The 21778-nt window shown below is 45.4% G+C and overlaps 1 protein-coding gene across 1 annotated transcript in view; it reads left to right on the forward strand.

Annotated features, from left to right (window-relative positions):
* Window positions 1–21778, forward strand: part of BRIP1 (BRCA1 interacting helicase 1) — a 194990-nt gene that overhangs the window by 139805 nt on the left and 33407 nt on the right. Inside the window, exon 21 of the mRNA XM_042442247.1 lies at window positions 19524–19658. Coding sequence (XP_042298181.1) covers window positions 19524–19597 — 74 coding nt within the window. The 3' untranslated portion in view covers window positions 19598–19658. The remainder of the gene's footprint in view (window positions 1–19523; window positions 19659–21778) is intronic.

A 21778-nucleotide genomic window follows, 5' to 3' on the forward strand; every position in this document is an offset into this window, starting at 1 on the left:
CTAGAATCATCTCACAAAAGGGAGCTTGAGATCATGCAAATCTGTTGGTTTACTCTGCAGGAGATCTTGTTAAAGTGCTGTCCGACCCACTTCTTTTTTACGTTGGTTGTAATATACTTCAAGGGAAGTTCCATACCTTTCTACACAGAAGGTCTTGGGTTCAAACTCTGGCATTTCCAGCCAGAAAAGCCCTCCCTGCCTATAAGTCTGGCGGCCTACTGCCAGTCGGTAAGTCTAGATCAGGATGGACAAAGTGAAGCTTGCAGGTGACATGCGAAACCAGGGCCAAATATTTATTTTGCAATTTTCCCACCTCCAAAATGGGCGAAAATTACATCTAAATAGCTTGCCTGGTTCCATTTTCTTCTATCTTCTGGGCATCAAGTGAACTCTTACCTTTCCAGCTTTGAATGCCACCTGAAATCCTTTTAACGTCACCTTACTTGCTATCTTTTATCTCATCCAACTAATCTTAAATAGACCTGTACGCTCGTGTATGTATGTATTTTAATCTCGAGACTCGGACACGTTGTCTTACCAGGTTGTTCAGCTGTGTTTTAATTGTATCTTAGGGTTCAGCCTTTTTTTGCGTGACTTGTGAGGTCGTCCAGTGAAACTGGCACGAAATTCCAGACAGACAACATGCAAACCTTTCTTCACACAGTGGGTAAACCATTTACGAATTATGTAGGCTGCTACAAGGCATAGAATCATAGAATATAGTTGTAGAGTTGAGACAGCAAGGGTCATCCAGTCCAACCCCATTCTGCCATGCAGGAACTCCCAATCAAAGCTCCCCCGACAGATGGTCATCCAGCCTCTGTTTAAAGATCTCTAAAGAAGGAGTGTGTTCTACTGTCCAACAGCCCTTACTGTCAGAAGTTCTTCCTAATGTTGAGCTGGAATCTCTTTTCCTATATTTTGCATCCATTGCTCCGTATCCTATTCTCTGGAGCAGCAGAAAACAAGCTTGCTCCATCCTCAATATGACATCCCTTCAAATACTTAAACAGGGCTATCATATCGCCTCTTATCCGTCTCTTCTCCAGACTAAACATACCCAGCTCCCTAAGTCTCTCCTCGTAGCGCTTTATGGTTTCCAGACCCTTCACCATTTTGGTCGCCCTCCTCTGGACATGCTCCAGTAAGATGTCCACCACATGGTCCAGCACATGGTCACTGCATAGCGGCTATGGACAAATTCATAGAGCAGAAGGACGAAAAGAGGGACACGCAATGCCTTCTACTGCAGTCAGATCTTTGGCCCACTGCTAATGTAATGTTGTCAGTTCTCAGGTGCCAGGATTCAAGCCTAAAGATGAGAGTTTCTAGGTTAAAAAGCTAGCAGATACGAAGTATAGATAGGCCTCGATCTGCTCTCGCCAGGCATGTTGTGACATTGTCCAGCGGCGCTAGAGCTTGCTTTCCCTTTGGGAGACTTGCTTCATACATAGCATCCCTGTAAGTAGCAAAAGGAAGTTCAAAGCCGACTGCGACAATTTCTTAGCAGCTTCTGAATGATGCTGAGCCATTCTCATCTTTCACCGCAGGCTTGGCACTGCCCGCTAATGTTGTTTTTGCCTCGTCCTCGTCTCCCTGGCTGAACAATAAGAGAGATCCCAGCTTGATAAATACCTTGCACATGAAAGAGGTTGCTTCTTTTCCCGTTCGGTTTGATATTGACTCAGGCTTTAATGTGGCGAGGAAGAAGTCATAATGCGTGAGAGCGTATTCGCCAGCTCAGATCTTTTGGGTGGCGCCCGTTGGGCCAACACAAAAGTTGTAATGTTTTGGGAGCTGCTTTCATGCAGTCACCTGCTACGCTGAACTTTTCGCAGCTTTTCAAGAACGGTAAATGGCTCACAATGGAAGCTTCAATATACCCAGCCGAACAATAGGAATAGGTAGGATGTTCAAAAGCTACGAATGGCGGCGGAGAGAAAAGGGTCCTTTGTAAGCTGGTTCCTGCAATGTGGCCACAAAGAGGAGAGCAGAATATAAACAGGAATAGACAGTTGTTTTGGCAGGTGTGCTAACATTGCTATTGAAACGGGTATCTGGCTGGGGAGGAGAACGCTATTCTTTCTGCTGATCTATAGCCTGGAGGAAATATACCCTCCTGTTTGCCTTGTTTCCCCAAAATGTGGACCTTTTCAGTAGAATATTTCCATATTCAATACCCTTTGCTCCTTTTCAATAGAATATTTCCATCTAGAGGAGCGAACAACCTCTAGCCCTCCAGATATTTTGGGACGATAACGCCTTCAAAGGGGAGAGAAGATTGGAGTTGCTATCCAACACCATCTGGAGGGGCTCCTATTTGCCATCCCTGTGGGCACCTCCATGGTGGCCAAGGGCCGATTCCTGCCCTCCCAAGTTGTACCCCCCGCACACAGCGAACCCAAATAGCTTGGTTTTCTTCTACAGTCCCTCTCAAAATGGCAACATGATGCTGTCTCCATTTTGAGCGGGTCTACAAAGGAAAATGAACGCATTTGGAGGTAGTATGGGGTTCTTGGGTTCACGGGGGACACATTTTTGTACACGTTTACATGTGTTTGGGGGCTTTCTGTATGGTATAGGTAGCCACTGGTTTCTTAAGTTTGGTTATTTCTAGAAACATGGGTGACCTTTCGCTCGTGAGCAAAACAGTCATTGGCCTTCTCTTTCTTCCGTGCCAGTTGTGCACAATACCATTCTTTGTCTCTCACTCTCTCTGGTGATATTGCATGTACTGTATAATATTTGCCCCTGTACAGTTCTTTTTCCTCTTAATGCAGCACATTCAAAATCCGGGCATTCAGAACTCTTTTCATTTGACCCCAGCCACCTGATGTTTACTGGAGGTTCGGTTTCCAATGTTGGACGTATGTGCATTTTCTCTGCCATCGCCATGAACGTCACAGAAAGAGTATTTCATAGAGTAACAGTAGTTGCTCCTTAAGAGGCTAAGCTTGAACCCCCAAACCAAGTGCATCATTTTGAGGACTGGCATGTGTGTGTTTTGAGAGCAGGTTGCATTGTGTTTGCTTTTGGGGACCACAGCAACCAGAGCGGAGAAAACCGAAGAAGGGAGACGTAATGGCTCCGTTTGCGAAGCTCTCTCCGCCCGACGAAATGCTATTTTGTGCATTTTGGCAATGCACAAAAAGAGCAGAACAAATACTTTAAAAATACAAGCGGAAAAGCTGGTTTAAAAACGCAGCACAGTAATAGCTTCTGAAGACTTTGTCCTTTTCTGGTAAACCATTGTGCCGTTTTCCCATTCCCGCTTCATTGAAAACTAACATGATAGACAAGTTACCCAGGATATTTGGACATCTGCAAGTTACCAGCAAAAGAAAACCACGCCACCAGATTCCAGGGCATGATCCAGCAGGCATTCGCATTTCACAAAACCTTTTTAGTGGAATAAATTTCATCAAACTGTGTGCTGCGCTTCCCATCCATCAGACTTTAATGTTTTATTGATTTCGATGGGAGGATCCCGCCTGTGTGAATGCCCAATGCCGAAACAGGGGACAGCTGGCTTCATTGATTGGGAGAGAGAGCCGTCCCAATCCCAGCTATTAGTTTGAATCATTGATCAGAGGTTAACAGTCCAAATTCCTCTCCCCAAACAGCTCCCCCCTTTCAAAGATTTTTGGGGTTTTCTTCCTATTGGCCATATATTGGTGCTATCACGAAATCAAGGGTCATTGTCTGAAAGTATGCAAAGGGATCTTTTAGCACTTTTGAGGGTAACTGAACGAAAGAGGTTGTAGTACTGGCTTTTGGTCTACGCTTCTCCCTCCACATTCGCTGGGGTTAGGGGCACAGGACCCCCTTAAAAGTGGAAAAACCACAAATAACAAAAACACTATGAACATCTCTCTGGGAATCTCTAGGTCCTCCAGTGCATCTCTGGAGGAGCTACAAATGCCTAGCGGAGTGTTCTCTCTAGGAATCTGTAGGTCCTTCAGTTCGACTTTTGGTTAAAGTTGACCATAGAGTTGCGCTGGAAGATCTAGATATTCCGAGAGAGAACATAGTAATCAAATCTGCAAAAGTCAAAGCCACAAATGTGGACGGACGAGTGTACTTTCTTTTGTAGACATGGTCTACTTTGCTACCAACCTGATAGGATTTTTGTATGGATAAATGGGAGGTTGGAACCATGTACCACCTTGAATGCCTAGGATGTTTTAGCTGTCGATTATTGCATGGCAGAGCATTCATCCTGATGGCCCTAGACCAGTGGTGGCGAACCTATGGCACACATGCCAGAGGTGGCACTCAGAGCCTTCTCTGTGGGCACGCATGCTGTCGCCCCAGTACAGAGTTTGCCAGAGTTCATTACCCGAAATCCAGAGGGATGTAGCACTTTGCAATAAATAAGTGGGGTTTGGGGTTGCAGTTTGGGCACTTGGTCTGCAAAAGGTTCACCATCACTGGGCCATAGACGTTTCCAGGAAAGGCAGGATATAAATACGTACCTTCCAACGTTTCACAGATGAAAACTGGGACATGTACGGCTGAGCAGCATCAGAGTGTTGTCAAGGTGGCAAAAGTTGTTAATGAGGGGGAACACACAAGCTAGAAGGGGCTGCAGTGGTTTGCTTTTGCCTGAGCCTGCGGGGAAAGGAAAGATTGTGCTGCCACATTACTGAGTTAACTAAGGCCCCAGACAGACAAGCCAATATAAAGCTGCTTCGGGTCACTTTGGAGGCATGCTGTTTAAATGATGCATGCGTCCTAAGAGGTTGGAAGCTGTGCCAAAGCCACGATCCAGTCCTAAGGACTGGAGCACAGCTTTGGTGCAACTTCTAGACACTTAGGCCTGTTACAGACTGCCAAAATAAAGCTGCTTCAGGTCTCTTTGGAGGTATGCTATTTAAATGATGCATGGGTCCTAAGAGTCCGGAGGTTGCGCCAAAGCCACACTCCATTCTTAAGCACTGGAGGGCAGCTTTGGTGCAGCTTCCGGATTCTTAGGATGCATGCATCATTTAAACAGCATACCTCCAAAGAGACCCGAAGTAGCTTTATTTTAGCAGTCTGTAACAGGCCTTAGTATGCATGCATCATTTAACTCACCACGGATCTTACCTAGTAGTTTTAACAAAGCCTTTCCTCCATATATCAGTCAAGCCAGCTCTCTCACTCATTTTGCAAAACTTGAGACCCTTAGGAATCTACTCTGGCCTCCATTTTAGACCGATGGAAGCTGCCCAGGGTCACTTGACGGATTGCATGAGCACTAAGTGCTTCCATCTCCTACAGCAAAGATATACTCTTGAACTTGGAGACACTTGTTATCTTAATTTTCCTAATTAAAATATTTCATCATGACTTTTTCACTCCTCATAAAGTTTGGACCAATTTATGCCATTTTTCGGGGCAGAGGTTTGTCTGTGTGTGTGTGAAGAAATAATATACTTACTCCATCTTCCCCAAACAGGGGTTAATTCACCTCTCCTTTTCTTTGGTTCCCAGGCAAACAGTTGACAATCTTCCTTTGACGGAAAGCTCCATAAACCTTCGATAATTTAATGAACGTGTCACAAATAACTCTGATTTCCCCCCCCCACTCCCCCCGTTTCTTTAAATGAATCCAGGGTTCGTGGGACGAAATCTTTTCTCGTGATTTAAGATTACCCAAATCAGATTGAGTTTTTCCAGACTCTGGGGCGGGTCACATTTTTGTTAGCTTAACTATAAATCATCTTTCCCTTAGACGATTTAGAGACAGACTTGGGGAGCTAAGTCTTCGTGTTTGCCCTCCTCGCGGGCTGCAAGCAAGGAGATGAGCCTCATTATGGCGTTTCCTAAAGGATTAGTCGAAACAGTTTGGTAACCGTTCAAAGTAGGGCACAAATGCCGTTACAAGATGGACCTTTGCCGGTGTCTTTAGATCCCAAGTTAGGAGCGGTTAAACAGACCTACTTGGCTGATTGTTTTGCTTGCGGTGGCATTTCCAGAGATGCAAAAGGTGGAAGTTGTATCCTAATGATCCTAAGGCCTGTTACAGACTGCCAAAATAAAGCTGCTTTGGGTCTCTTTGGAGGTATGCTGTTTAAATGATGCTTAGGAAGCTGCACCAAAGCTGCGCTCCAGTGCTTAGGAATGGAGTGTGGCTTTGGCGCGACCTCCAGACTCTTAGGACCCATGCATCATTTAAATAGCATACCTCCAAAGAGACCCGAAGCAGCTTTATTTTGGCAGTCTGTAACAGGCCAATGAAAACAAAATAGGTTGGTCAGTCCAGAATTGGTCAGTCCAGAATAGATTGGTCAGTCTGTCAGATAGATAGATAGATAGATAGATAGGGACAGGCCTAGCCCAGTGGTCCCCAAACTTTGGTCTTCCAGATGTAATGAACTTCAGTTCCCAGGTGTCTCAGGTACCTTAGGCAACAATCAGGAATTCTGGGAATTGCGGTCCAAAACATTTGGAGGACTAAAGTTTGGGAACCACTGGTCTAGCCAATGATTGCTCCACTTTCTGGTCAAGATTGTAGACTTTGGGTTCCCGAAATGTATGCAGGTTTGTGGCTGTTTCGTCCCCATACTGAAGGTGACGTCCTGCACGTCGGTGTGGCTGTTTCGTCCCCATACTGAAGGGACGTTCCTGCACGTCGGTGGCTGTTTCGTCTCGTACTGAAGGTGACGTCCTGCAGTCGGTGGTGTTCGTCCCCGTACTGAAGGTGACGTCCTGCACGTCGAGTGGCTGTTCGTCCCCGTACTGAAGGTGACGTCCTGCACGTCGTTGGCTTTCGTCCCCGTACTGAAGGTGACGTCCGGCACGTCAGTGGCTGTTTCGTCCCGTATGAAGTGACGTCCGGCACGTCAGTGGCTGCTTCGTTCCCGTACTGAAGGTGACGTCCTGCACGTCGGTGGCTGTTTCGTCCCCATACTAAAGGTGACATCCTGCACGTCGTGTTTTAAATCACATAAATAAGACGGCTGGACTGGCAGCTGATGATGAGCATTGTAAGAAATAATACTATTTTCTCCGATTTGTTGTTTCTGTCATAATGTACTGTGAAGGAGAGAGGCCGATGGAGAACCAGCATGCAAATAGCAAACCTTTACTCCTTTCCCATCGTCCACCTCGGCCCTGCACAATGCCACACACCTTTCAGCTGGTTTCTTATCTCCCCAGCAACCTCTGAGGCTGAATAGCTTTTAACAAAACTCATTCAGAATGACAACAACAAAGAAAATCAACATTCCCCCCCCCCCGAAGTTTCCAATGATCTCTTGCTTTTCCTTTTGCTCCGTTGGGATTTTGGGAACCGTTAAGAAAAATAAATCGTTCTTTTGCACTAGAAAGTGGGGAAATGAAAAAGCGGATGAACCTTGGGGATGTGCTGTAAAAAAAATAATAAACAAGGCTTGCTATATTAAATTTATAATGCAGGACAATAAAAGCAGGCTCCAGTTGGTCACGTTGCATTAGAGTCACATTATGAAAGTGCAGAGCACAAACGGAGAGAAAGCAGTAGCCTATTACCCTTGGTGTTATCTTAATGTAGTTAGGGGGCATTAGCAATGTAGCTCTGACAGGCTTGTGCCTTCGGAAAGAGGCATTAGGCCTGTTTCTATATTATGGCCGGCTTGCACTGAGAGGTTTCTGGTTTTAGATGTTTTATCTCTTTGTTCCTGTACATAAAACAAACTATGGTCTTGCTGTATTGTCTTTTTCTTATGGATGGGAAGAATCTATCAGTCTCCGATTCACATTCTTGAAACCTTGTTCATGATTATGAAGAAATTCACTAGTTCTAGTAATTCTCAAAAAACTCACAAGGACCCCCACAGATCCTATGGGTTGTATGAATTCAGATTGTATGTAGAGAGATCTTGTAGCACCTTTGAGACTCCACTGAAAGAAAGAAAGTTGGCAGCCTGGGTTTTCCTAGACATAAGTGTACTTCCTCAGATGCATTTGGACTCTGATGCATCTGAGGAGTAGGCTTCAGTCTACAAAAGCTCGTGCTCAACTTCGTTCTTTCAGTGAGTCTCAACGATGCTACAAGATCTCTCTACATCAGTGGTCCCCAAACTGTGCCCTTTAAGAGATTATGGACTTCGCAGTTCCAGAAGCCTCAGCCATTTTGGCCAATAGTCTGGGTTTCTGGGAGCTGAAGTCCAAAATCTCTTTAAAGGGCACAGCTTGGGGACGACTGCTTTACATGATCTGGAGACTAACACAGCTGTATCCTTGAATTCTAGGAACTATAATCACCATTCTGGATGTCACCAGAGACCTAGCCATGTGAGTCTGGAACCTCATTGTGCAAAGGGATCTTGTGGCGACTTGAGACTATGGCCTGCTACAGACTACCAAAATAAAGCTGCTTTAGGTCTCTTTGGAGATATGCTGTTTAAATGATGCAAGCATCCGAAGAATCCAGAAGCTGCGCCAAAGCTGGACTCCAGTGCTTAGAATGAGGATGTGGCTTTGCACGACTTCCGGGCTCTTAGGATGCATGCATCATTTAAACAGCATACTTCCAAAGAGACCCCGACAGCAGCTTTATTTTGGCAGTCTGTAACAGGCCAGAGTGAGCAAAATAGTTGTAGCATAACGTTCTAGACTTGGTCTAGTTCTCGATGCATGGAATGAATGATGCTCAGGAAGGACCTTTATAATCCGCATAGAAAGCAAAAAAAGCGATGAAGTGGCCAGTTCAGTTTTACTGATGGACTTGGAAGGACCAAGGTTGGAGGGGAAGATGCTGCTTAAGGCCAGAGCATGGTGGCCATGCTGTGGTGGGGAGTTTGGGATGTTGGTATGTGCAGGCTAGGAACCGAAGGGAGATGTGATAAACTGGCCAAGAGCCATCCTCATGATGCTGGGGTGTTGAGCAGTGTTTTATGTATGTGTTGTGTGCCAGAAGCTATGGGGACATGGAACCGTTTGCCTGAAATAGACAACCAGGGGGAACCACCAAAGGTTAGCCATTGGTGCCCCATCCATACAAACCCAGCCTAAGAGTATGGCTGGCCCTGGTCCTCTTGCAAGCATACGGTGCTGGGAGACAGGGACTGGCCCCAGGTCACCCAGTGAGGTTGGCATCCTTGCATCTCCTTGGTCCTTGGCTGACCATCTAACCCCTGCACCACATTGCTCCCATATCAACCTGAGCTTTCCTATTCCCAGCGGCCCAGATCTCATTACCGTCGGGGGGTTTGTTTCTTTTCAGAGTAACAGCCAAAAGGTAATTCCGATCCTCAATCTCTCTCTTCCCACCCTCGCCGGCCAAACGGTTAGCACAATTTATTAAAAGCGGCTTTTGTTTTATTTTGGATAAGGCCGAGAAGCTTTGGCCTTAGGGGGCTTTGTTCCGATTAAGTGCGCAAACTGACAAACAAGGTTGTCCTTGGGGGGGTCTCATCTCCCTCCTTCCTCGAGGCAGTAATCACCTTTCGGAGCCTGGATCCTATTGAGCCACTCTGTCAGCCAGCAACGCCGGGGAGATCCCCGGTAAGCTGCCTTTATCAAACTTAAAAACGCTTGATCGGTATCGGCATATCCAGCTGGGGAGGAGCCTTTAAGACTGCGAGATGAAGTTTGCAATTAGGATTTAGGGCGTTTTATCGTGGGAGCTTTGGGATGGGTTTTCTTGGCTAATCCAAACATCTTTTCCACTCCGATATGTCGACGCGGCCCTCCTGCACTGGGGCTTACTGCAGCCTACGTGGGAAGTAGGGTGATGCTCTGCCAAGGACTAAGGCCTCCTAAGGGGACTCCACAAGCCCTGGTCAAGGACAAGATCCCCTCGATTGCAAGTGAGCGCACTGAGCTGAACTCGCACCCGGGCGGATGTGACCAAGAGGAGAACTTTGGGAAGATTCGGGATGGCTCAGGATGGTTTTTCAGATGGGCACACCTTTCTTAAAAGAGTGGGGTCAGCAGGACATCAATTGAGCCTGTGTTTGTGACATATAATGGCCTGTTACAGACTGCCAAAATTAAGCTGCTTCGGGTCTCTTTGGAGTATGCTATTTAAATGACGCATGGGTCCTACAGAGTCCGGAGTCACGCCAAAGCCCACACTCCATTCCTAAGCACCGGAGTGCAGCTTTGGTGCAGTTCCAGGTTTTAGGGTGCATGCCATCCTTTAAACAGCATACCTCCAAAGAGACCCAAAGCAGTTTCTTTTGGCAGTCTGTAACAGGCCAATGTGATGTATTCTATTAAATAAGAGTTTAAGTATAGTGCTTCATAGACCTGTGGGTAAGTCGGCTCCATTTTTTTGGGATCAATTCTTTTACTAACATTTCTAGACTTATACATGGTGTATACAATATTTTACCTCACAGCAGGAGTGGAGAAATGCCGCACATGAGGGACTCACACAGAGTTGCAAGGAGGCTTCCTCCACGGCACCAAATTGTGGAATGACCACCCTCTCAGCCTGTCTCTCATACTTTTCCGTGTTTCTCCCAACGCTTGGGAAACTTAGATGATCCTATATATAACCAAGACCCATTAAACAGATGTCTCCCAACTGGCGCTGCTTTTGCGAAAGAGAAACTGGCACGAACGGCTCATTGCAAAATAAAGGCATTGCCCTCCGTAAGATCCTGAATAAAATTTTCCTTCCATCCCCAAACCTCTGGCATTGCAGAGTGCATCACTGAAGCATCTTACATCCATGGAATGTTTTCGCTTGTGGGAACTTGGCTGGCTTCTTTTCGTTGGATGGCTGAAACCGTATTTCTAAATGTTTTTAGTCTTAGGTTACAGGCGTGCTAGAAATCTGGGGACTGAAGGAATTTCCATTGGGATGGCAGTGCCCTCATCTTCTCCGCTCTCTCTGCCCGAGGAACTCCCAGAGGGCACCTGCAAGACCTAGCAAAGAGCCAAGGTTTAATGCGCCCGGCTGATAATGCGGTAGGCGTGCTCGCATTTCCCAGAAGCTGTTCTCTTTTATCCCACTTCCCTCGCTCTCTTTCTCTCTCAACATTCTGCCATCTTCAAAGTCCTTAATCTCTCTCAGCCTGGCTTATTCTGGCTGTGAATTAGGGCGATAATGCTTTAGTTCCGGCGCAAAGGGTTGGGAAGGCAGAGAGATATGTCAGCATCCATTGAGGTCTTAAGAGTCGTGAATGGCATGGCAGGGGGCTATTTTGTAGTAGAGAGATTAGCATTAATGCTTAGTTGCATCATTCCGAGAGACCGGTCCATACCTTCCTCTTCCTCCGGAAGCAGTTTCATCCAAAAACTTTGGAGGTAATGAAGAACTGGTCGCTGGGGTTTTCTGCATGTCTCAAGCGGTTAGTGGCACATTACAGTTTGGCTCAGGTTTGTCCTCCTTCCAGACACGGGACTACACATCCTTGCAGCATCTCCCAGTCCAATCCAAACTAGTATAAAAAATTTGCACTCATGTCTTTTTTCTTGATGAACTGCTCTGTAGCCAACATACAAATAAAGACATCCATGCAACCCTAGTGACTATTTGAATTGGCACTATGTACTCTAGGATCCCCCAACGTGGGGGATTGTGGGAGTGATAGTATAACATGTCCATAGGGCACCTGTTTGGAAAGTCTTCCTTAGACAGTTGAGCCTAAGGACTGGCAGTTGAGGGGAGCCTTCCATGTCAATGCAGTGTGAGTCCACCCCCAGGAATGATGGTAATAATAATAGTAAAAACAACAGCAACAATAATAGGTTTTGTATATGATAAACCCTTATCCAAAAATGCGAAATGCTCCAATATCGTCCACATGGGTATCTAAGTGGCCTGCTTTCTGATGATGGTCCAGTATATACAGTACAAGTTTTGTTCCGTGCACACATTATTTTAAAATATTGTATAACACAGGTTGTGTGTATTTAGGTGTATAGAAGCATAAATGAATTTTGTGTGTTAGAGGCAAGTCTCACTCTCTAAGCTTCTCAACATATGAAACATAAATGGGTGTTGTGTCCTGTCTCCAAGATCTCTCAATGTATGCAATGTTTTCAAAATCGGAACCCCTTTGGTCCCAAACTGTTCGGGGCTCGAGGTGGCTTCCGACAGCGAAACCAAACGTAGGTAAACATTCACAGAGTGCAAAAGTTAAAAAGCAATTGAGCCATCCTAAAATTAAAACCAGTTTATAAAACCGTTCAACAACAGCCACAGCAAAGAAAGTCCAGTGAAGAAATGTTGTAATTCTAGTCTATCTTCCAGTCTACCTAGGTGCGTTGAAAATTACAATTCTCCACCCATCTCTAAGTAAGTCAGTCTCTTGGGCCTGTTTACAGACTACCAAAATAAAGCTGCTTTGGGTTCTCTTGGAGGTATGCTGTTTAAATGATGCATGCACCCTAAGAATCCGGAAGCTGCACCAAAGCTGCACTCCAGTGCTTAGGAATGGAGTGTGGCTTTGGCGCGACCTCCGGACTCTTAGGACCCATGCCTCATTTAATAGCATCCTCCAAAGAGTCCGAAGCAGCTTTATTTTGGCAGTCTGTAATGGCCTTGGACTCACCAATTTGACGGGGTGATCATATTCCTTTTAGGCTGCGACTCTGCTTTGGCTTTTGCTGACCTGATTTGTGAACCATCGGTGGTTTTTGACCCTCTTGGATTTTAGTACAATGAACTCATTTGCTGTCTGTTGCATGCAATGGAGGAAGGGGGTTAGCATTGCAATGCTTTATCTGAAACACGCAGAGGTCGTAAAGACCTTAACTCTTCGTCTGAGGCATCCTTTTATCAAGCAACCTCACCCTGCCCTGAAGCTGCAAGTCCTGGTCCTGAGCAATCCTTTTCCGAGAGGATGGTTCCATTCTTAAAAGTGAGCTACCATTTTCCTTCTCCTTCCTATAGACGTTTGCATTCAGGATTCAAAATGCTTTCGTTGCAGATCATCTTCTCTACTGCCTAATGACTGCAGGTCTGTTCCAGATGTTTTGGAGATCCAACTGCAAACTCAAGGCAGCCATGCTTCCTGTAGTCCATCAGTTCTTCTGTAATGCAGTGTTCCACTTTACCAAGCATTATCATCTTTGCCAGTTAGGCTTGCTCATATGCCCAAAATACGATACACTCAGTTTGTCATTTTGGCCTAGTTGGAGATACGGGTTTGATTTGCTCTTGGGACCCTTTCATTATCTTCTTGGCAGTCCATGCTTCCCTAGACTTTGTTTGTTGTGTGCCTTCAGTCGTTTCCGACTTGAGGCGAACCGATCATGGGGTTTTCTTGACCATTTGTTTTGGAGGGGGCTTGCCCTGGCTTTCCCCCGAGGCTGAGAGAGCGTGACTTGCCTGGAAACCCAGTGGTTTCATGGCTGAGGGATCGAACCCTGGTCTCCAGTCATAGGCCTGTTACAGACTGCCAAATAATAAAGCTGCTTTGGGTCTCTTTGGAGCTATGCTGTTTAAATGATGCATGCATCCTAGAATCCGGAAGCTGCCCAAAGCTGCACTCCAGTGCTTAGGAATGGAGTGTGGCTTTGCGCGCGCCTCCGGACTCTTAGGACCCATGCGTCATTTAAATAGCGTACCTCCAAAGGACCGAAGCAGCTTTATTTTGGCCGTCTGTAACCGGCCATAGTCCGGACTCAACCCACTATGCCAAGCTGGCTCTCTGATCTCTACACATTTCAAACGCATTGACTTTTTCATGTTAAACTGGACTTGCCACTTCGTTTCTATCAACTGACATTCTCATATATGCCCTAGGTGTCTGTCCCTGGCTTACCATCCACCAAATGCATCTGAGGAAGGAGACGTAAGTCGACGACGCTCATGCTGCCAACTTCTTTCTTTAGTTAGTCTCAAAGACGCCACAAGATCTCGCTACATAACTTTTCACCTGTCCGTTTTCTTTCCATCCATCTTTTACATCCCTACAGAGAAACTAGAAATCCTATGGCGCCGATATTTTGACTATTATGTGATTATTATTCGACGACACATGTTCCATATGAGGATCTCATCCCGTCCCTTCATCGCTGCCCTTCCAAGGCTTGTCTTCTTCCAGTTTTCTTGACTAGAGTCTTGATTCTGACCCAAGGTGTCGAACTCTTCACTAATTGATGCCTTGCAACCCACTTTAAAACTAATTCACATATTAACAATTGCTTATGGGACGTTCTAGGTTATCGTCCTTTTGTGCCCTTACACTTTTATAGTTTATTAGATTTCCCCCTTCTATTCTTTCTGTTCATAGGACTTATATGAGATTACAAAAGATACCTTTAACGAAGAGGATTGGTGGAAAAGGTTTGCGCCTTCCCTGGAAAATCTCTTGGTATTTTGAGGGTTCCTGGGTTGTTTTTCTTTAAAAGAATAGTTTCTGAAGTGCACGATTAAAGCCTGCCTTGGATTTTACGTGGATTAAGTTCCAAATTAACATAAAAGAATAACAAAGCCAATCAATTTGATCAAAGAAGAAGTGTCACTAATTATTTAAACAGGACACTTACTGGAGGGTTTAAAGGCAAAGAAGCGGATTTCCCTTGCATGTGGGTCAAATCAGAAGGATCCCATAATTGACTCTTTACAAGACCTTGCCCCAGTGTAATGGACTAGATTTAAGCCATGACCGTTTAAAGCCAGGTTTCCGTCTTACTCTAATGGAGGTCTACCACTAAGAGCTATTTTACAAGTCCTGACACATTAGCCGCATCATTGTGAAACTCACCGGCTGTGGCTTCTAAGACCCAGGATCTCCTGAGTTTCGGTAGTTAAATTGTGTGTAAATGCGGAATGCCGAATGCTATCAAGAAGTCAGGATTGCCCCCCATCTCCCCCCCCCCAATAATAAAAAATTAATCCCAGATGGGAGATATCTCTCTTCCCTTATCTTTTAAGTGAGCGTCTTTTGCCTTTGATGGTAAGCTATCTTTGTGCCAAATGAAACATAGGCCTGTTACAGGCTGCCAAAATAAAGCTGCTTCGGGTCTCTTTGGAAGTATGCTATTTAAATGATGCATGGGTCCTAAGAATCCAGAAGCTGCACCAAAGCTGCCCTCAGTGCTTAGATGGAGTGTGGCTTTGGAGCAACCTCCGGACTCTTAGGACCCATGCATCATTTAAACTGCATACCTCCAAAGAGACCCAAGCAGCTTTATTTTGGCAGTCTAACAGGCCATAGACTTGGAAGGGACCACAATGGTGCAGTACCCTTGTCATTCAGGAATACACAACTACAGCACTCCTGAAAGATGCCCATGGTCCTGGCACTGCATCTCTCTTAGGCCTTGATGCTGGTTTCTTCATTCTGGTGCTGCTGTTGTTTCATATGTATTTATCCCTGATGGGGATTCTAGTTATTGCAGAAAATACTGCAGCAATGGCTGTTTGGATCCTGCCTGTTTTAGGATGTGTTACAGAGTTGTGTCAAGGTTCATCACGACCAGAGCTGGGGGAAAGTCAGGGGTTTTGGACTGCAAAAGGTATGAATGAATGAATGAGCGATGCATCCTTCTGGAATCCATGACAAACATGGGAGATGTGTTGGCGATTGGCTTATTACCAGTCATCATACACACACGTGTGCAAAAGATATCTGCAGGACAACCTGAGCTAAAATGGCACCCACTACTTACACTAGGGTCTGTCGTACCTAAAGCTAGCCCAGTTATTTTAACACCCCCACAAACACCTCTCACCTTCCCTGACACTAAAATATAACCATAACGTCACAAATGGCCATCTGCTGCCCTTCCATGTTATCCCAGATCTTCTGCACCTAGATAGTTGGCTTACCCTTCTTTGGAAGTCTTTAAGCAGAGGCTGGATGGCCATCTGTCGGGGATGCTTTGATATGGATTTCTTGCATGGCAGGGGGTTGGACTGGATGGCCCTTGTGGTCTCTTCCAACTCTATGATTCTATGGCCTGTTACAGACTGCCAAAATAAAGCTGCTTCAGGTCTCTTTGGAGGTATGCTATTTAAATGATGCATGGGTCCTAAGAGTCCAGAGGTTGCGCCAAAGCCACACTCCATTCCTAAGCACTGGAGGGCAGCTTTGGTGCAGCTTCCGGATTCTTAGGATGCATGCATCATTTAAACAGCATACCTCCAAAGAGACCCAAAGCAGCTTTATTTTGGTAGTCTGTAACAAGCCTATGATTCTACCCTGCTAATGCCAGAGCTGGCTCTAGTTGCTTCCCATCAAGTTGTATAGGACTTGAACCTTGCACATTCTAGCATGAGTCTGAGATTTAGGCTTAGCACAGGAATTGCAATTGCCTCTTACTGAAGGTAGGAAGACCAACGTTTTGGGTTCAGATTGCATGTGGGTGCTGACTCAATGAAATGCGGACCTCTATATAGATCAGGGTGCATTAAAAACGACCATGTCTAGGATGTGGGGCTTGATCAGACTCCTCGGTGGCGCACTGGATATTTTATGCAAGAGGAATTTAGTTGTAGTCTGACGTGGGGCAAGGTACCTTCTGGCAATCTTGTCTCAAGGGGTTGCCTCTCCTCCAAAATGGAATAATAATTTGCCCTGGTATGAAGCAGCTTTTTGTGTCCTTACAACTGTGAAGAGAAAGGCTAAGGTGACCTGGATCTATGAATGGTGGTGATGCGTCTTCATAGTAAGGTATGCAGATAACAAGTTCATGCTCATTTTTTCCCAGCGTTCATATACTCCAGGATGGGCAGCTTCCATCTTTCATTATCTCTGAACGTTGGCTGGTTTGCCTGGATTGTAGTTGTAGTCTCAACATGAGAGGACGGACCAGAAATGATCTGACCCTGGAGTCTATGCTTTTCCCTTATATATATACAGTTTTGCACACTTTTAAACTTTTGCACAAATGTGCAACTTTTAAACGTTTGCACAAATGTGCACGCTTAAATAAAATCAGATGGCTGCAAAGGGAAACTGTGTCTAATTGCTTGAGTCCAAAAGTGCCAAATGAAGTAAGTTTCGTGTTCAACTTCAAACCACATTCCTCCCCTGTCCCCCAGTTCGTGCCATGATTTCCCTGTGACCCTTTTCACATTGAATGAATTAAGGTTTCTCCTTTCCAGCCACAGCTGGCCCTGAATAAAACGGTCATTTTTTGGAAGGCTTGCCTGCTTGGCACGGCGTGCCCAGTAGGGTTACCACAAGTTCAGAAGAGTAATGCTTTTGACGAAATGTTTGGAACTTCCCCCAAAAGGGGTTGAAATCTGAACTCTCTCCACTGCCGCCGCACATGGCCCTGGGATCACAGACGGCCACATCCCTTTCAGAAACTGACCACTGCGGGATGGAAGCCGTCATTTCTTCGTCTAGACAGGGCCGAAGGTACACACACTTGTCCGTGTCTGGCTGATTCTAGGAACTTGGCTCTTCCTACCAAGCAGATGCATCGCACCGATGCTCAGTTGTGCGCAAAGCCTGGGAATTACTCAACCCTGGAGCGAGGAAAGGAATCTTGCCTTGAAGGCACCTTTCCTACAACGGTGAGGTTGGAATAACACCTTTGCCTCAACTCTGCATCCTCTCCCTTTAAAACACAACTACAACAACAACCCAGGGCTTTTCTAAACACAGAGACCTGTCTTCATGAATGCTCTTTAAAGCTGTGAGTTGCCAACCCAGAGTTGCATTCAAGTGTGCCAACGGAGTTGGAGATGAGGCCTCGCCGCACCACCTTATCTATTCCTTCGCGTGCTTTCCTTCCTCGGCTACTCAACAAAACTTATCACAGTTACACTTTGGACTACAACCCCCAGAATTCTAGGACCTAATGTTAATCTGAAACATAAATAGTGTGTAGAAAGATCTTGTAGCACCTTTGAGACTCACTGAAAGAAAGAAGTTGGCAGCGTGAGCTTTCCTAGACTTAAGATACCATGGCCCAAGGGGACATCTTCAACCCATAACTCACTGGTCCAATGTGTCGTCCTTTGTATCGATCTCCGTTTCTCCTGTGCCTTGCACCCATGCTCCCAACAAGGGGTGCAACCTCTGCTCCTACCCCATTTTCCCCGATCTACAGACTTTAGCCTCCCAAGTTACAAGAGTCAGACTCTGCAACAGCGTTGACCCAGGAGGCTGTTTCGTCCTTTTCCAAAAGAGCCATTTGCTTATTCCTGCTATTAATATCGAGAGCGTGTCAGAATTTCCATTCCCAACCACTAATTTTGTGGGTTTACGATCCTGCCATAAAAACACACCTCGCTCGCCTGATTTTTTGGCATGCTGACTTCTTAGCTCTGGATGTGTGTGCGCTGGGACCACATTAATGCAAAACATCCAGGCGTTGGCAAAAAATCTCTGCCTCTTGAGTCCACTTGTTGCTTTTCTTTTCAATCTCTCTCTCGCTCCCCTTCTCCCCACTTCTTTTTGATAGTTCATATACCTGTAAGTGGCATTCTATGGGAGTATGAAAATGGTACCCTGGTTATATGGCAGTGTGAACATTATTTGGAACGCACCACCATACTCATGAGTGTTCTTCAAAGTAAGTCCAACTAGTAGTTATGTACCCAGGGCAACTGGATACATCCATGTCAGTGGGGTGGCGAATCCGCTTTGGCTTCTAGTTTGAACTGTAAAGGAGCCATCCAAAGTACTCAACTTGTTTTGGGGGACAAAGTCCAGCAAATATGGTACCAGAGGCAGAAATAACATGGAAAGGTCCCTACACCGCACACATTAAAAGAACATATTTCAGCAATGTCTTGATCCCAAACTAACCATAGTTTGAGCGTTGGACTATGACTCTGGAGACCAGGCCAAAATAAAGCTGCTTCGAGTCACTTTGGAGGTATGCTATTTCAATGATGCATGCGTCCTATGAGTCCAAAAGCCGCACCAAAGGCACACTCCAGTTCTAAGGACTGGAGTGCAGCTTTGGTGCGGCTTTTGGACTCTTGGGACACATGCGTCATTGAAATACCATTCCTCCAAAGTGACTCGAAGCAGCTTTATTTTGGCCTGTCTGTAACAGGCCCAGGTTTTGGTTCCCATTTGTGCCACGAAATGCACTTGGTGACTTTGGACAAGTCACGCTGTCTCAGCCTCAGAGGAAGGCAACGGCAAGCCCTCTCTGAACAAATCATGCCAAGAAAACCTTAGGATAGCGTCACAAATAAATAGGAGTCACCTCAAAGGCCCTTGACTGCAAACTCTCAAGGCAGTCCCCAAAATTAAGCATTGCTTCTTCTCTTGATAGTTTGGACAGCAAACTTTCATGGAATCTCTAATTTTTCCAAGACATCATGAAGCTGACTTGGCTGTTTTATGACTGTAGTTGCTGTTGGTTTTGGCGTTCCCACATTGTTTGGCTAGTTTTATTGATGTTTTTTTATTAGGCTGTCTTTATTTGTGGCATTATTTATTGCCGCTGCATTGATTGCATTGAGTGTTGTTGGCCACGGTTTTATATGCCTTGAGATACAAATCTCAAATAAATAAATACTGCTACTCCTTCTCATATTTATTGGGACGACGAAGACGGTGTGACTTCTGTTTCGACGGATATTCCACGGATACGTTATTTGCCAGACTTTTTTACAGACGTAATATAAAGATGGTTATCGGTAAAATGAAATGATTTTAATGTTATCTTCTCTTTCTTCCCAGTCATAGGTTTGGCTCCCCCAGTCGATTTCTGTACATCTGTCAAGTACCGAACGTTGAACGTTTGCTGGAATTGAACGGCGTCTCAAAGAATTTCTTGGACCGATGTCTCACTTTCCTTCTTTCCTGGAATTCCAGGTAAAAAAATTTCTATTAACTTTTGGAGAGACTTCAGCTACAATGACTGTGACTAGTTTTTAGAAGACCAACGTACTACATATATTCCCCACCACTCATGGGACATTTATCTGTCGCAGGTGCAAGGTTTTTACATTTCAGCTTTAGACTTTTCAAATCAATTTTTGACATTACATTACTTCTTTGAGCCAGTTGGGCTTGGTATGGTTCCCCCCCCCAAATGTCTACAATTTAGAGAGTACCGTATCTACTCAACTATAAGTCGACCTCATGTATAGGTCGAGGGCAAACTTTGGGACCAAAGTTATGGATTTAGCTATGAGCCACGGATAAGTCGAGGGTAAAATTCAGGGGCACATAGCAAGGGATCTAAAGGATGAAGCAAAGCAAAACAATGTCAAATAAGTTACAAATTTCCAGCAGACAGAGCTCTTTATGCTTACTCTTAAGGCAGGATGGATGAGAGAGTAGAGGCGGTCAGTGCTTCACATGTTATACTCTTACTTTTCACCAGGAGATGGTTCCTTCTTTTAAATAAGGGTTAAGATACAGTAGTTTCATTGACACAGAAGAGGCACATACACTTGTTCTTCCATATTTGCTAGGGTTAGGGGCACAAAACCCCCATGAATATGGCAAAACCGCAGATAACAAAAACACTATGTCTTTACTGAGAGGGCACCTCTCTAGGAATCTCTAGGTCCTCCAGGGCAACTCTGTGGTCAACGTCCGACAGACACTGACCATTGAACTGCGTTGGAGGAGCTACAAAGGCCTAGTAGAGTATTCTCTCTAGGAATCTCTAGGTCCTCCAGGGCGACTCTGTGGTCAACGTCCGACAGACACTGACCATCGAACTGCGTTGGAGGAGCTACAAAGGCCTAGTAGAGTCTTCTCTCTAGGAATCTCTAGGTCCTCCAGGGCAACTCTGTGGTCAACGTCCGACAGACACTGACCATTGAACTGCGTTGGAGGAGCTACAAAGGCCTAGTAGAGTATTCTCTCTAGGAATCTCTAGGTCCTCCAGGGCAACTCTGTGGCCAACGTCCGACAGACACTGACCATAGAACTGCACTGGAGGAGCTACAAAGGCCTAGTAGAGTATTCTCTCTAGGAATCTCTAGGACAGTGGTTCTCAAACATTGGTCCTCCATGTATTTTGAACTTCAGTTCCCAGAAGCCACACTCAGCTTGGCTAACAATCAGGAATTCTGGGAGTTGAGGTCCAAAACTCCTGGAAGGCCAAGATTGGGAACCACTGCTCTAGGTCTTTCAGTGCAACGTTTAGTTAGAGTTGACCATAGAGTTGCACTGGAGGACCTAGACATTCCTAGAGAGAACCTATTAATCAAATCCATGGATAATCAAATCCACAAATATCAAATATGGAGGGATGAGTGTGTTTGTTGTGTGGCTCCAGTGGGCAGGTTTGAATTGCAAGAGCCAGGGACCGTGACTAGGCAGTAAGAAAAAAGTCCTTATGATCTAAGCCAGTGATTCCCAAACGTCAGTCCTCCAGGTGTTTTGGATTTCAACTCTCAGAATCCCCATCCAGCTTGGCCAGCAGCCAGGAATTCTGGGAGTTGAAGTCCAAAACATCTGGAGGACCAAAGTTTAGGAACCGCTGCTCTAAGCTGTTTCATGGCAGAGCAGAAGAGAGATGTCTCAGCCAGAGCCTTTTGTCCAGAAAGGTGTAGCAGCAGATTTCATGCGTCAGCAGGCAATTGGGCGAGTTGTCCTTTGAAACGTCTTGCAGTTTACTACTACAACCTGTGTCTGCCTACAACAGGTAAGTTAAACAGCACTTGCAGACTGAATCTCTGAATGAGTGGGCAGGAATAGAAGAACACAGAGATAAGTGGAAAGTTAAACCGCTTCCCCTCCTGCATTTAAAACAAAACAAAACATTTTCTTTTAATTGTGTCACAGAAACTATCCTTTTTCTTTCCATGTTATTTCTGCCTCTGGTACCATATTTTCTGCTAAAGGTGTAATGCTAAAGATGTAATGCTAAGGATGTAATGCTGGCTCGGTAGCTGAAGACATCTGTACAATTTTTTAGTGAACATTGTTTTCTGTGCGTTTGGTGAAATTGCTGCGTCTGCCGCTTGTTGGTTTTG

Source organism: Sceloporus undulatus, chromosome 11 (genome assembly GCF_019175285.1).
Source record: "Sceloporus undulatus isolate JIND9_A2432 ecotype Alabama chromosome 11, SceUnd_v1.1, whole genome shotgun sequence".
In the NCBI taxonomy this organism is placed as follows: Eukaryota; Metazoa; Chordata; class Lepidosauria; order Squamata; family Phrynosomatidae; genus Sceloporus; species Sceloporus undulatus.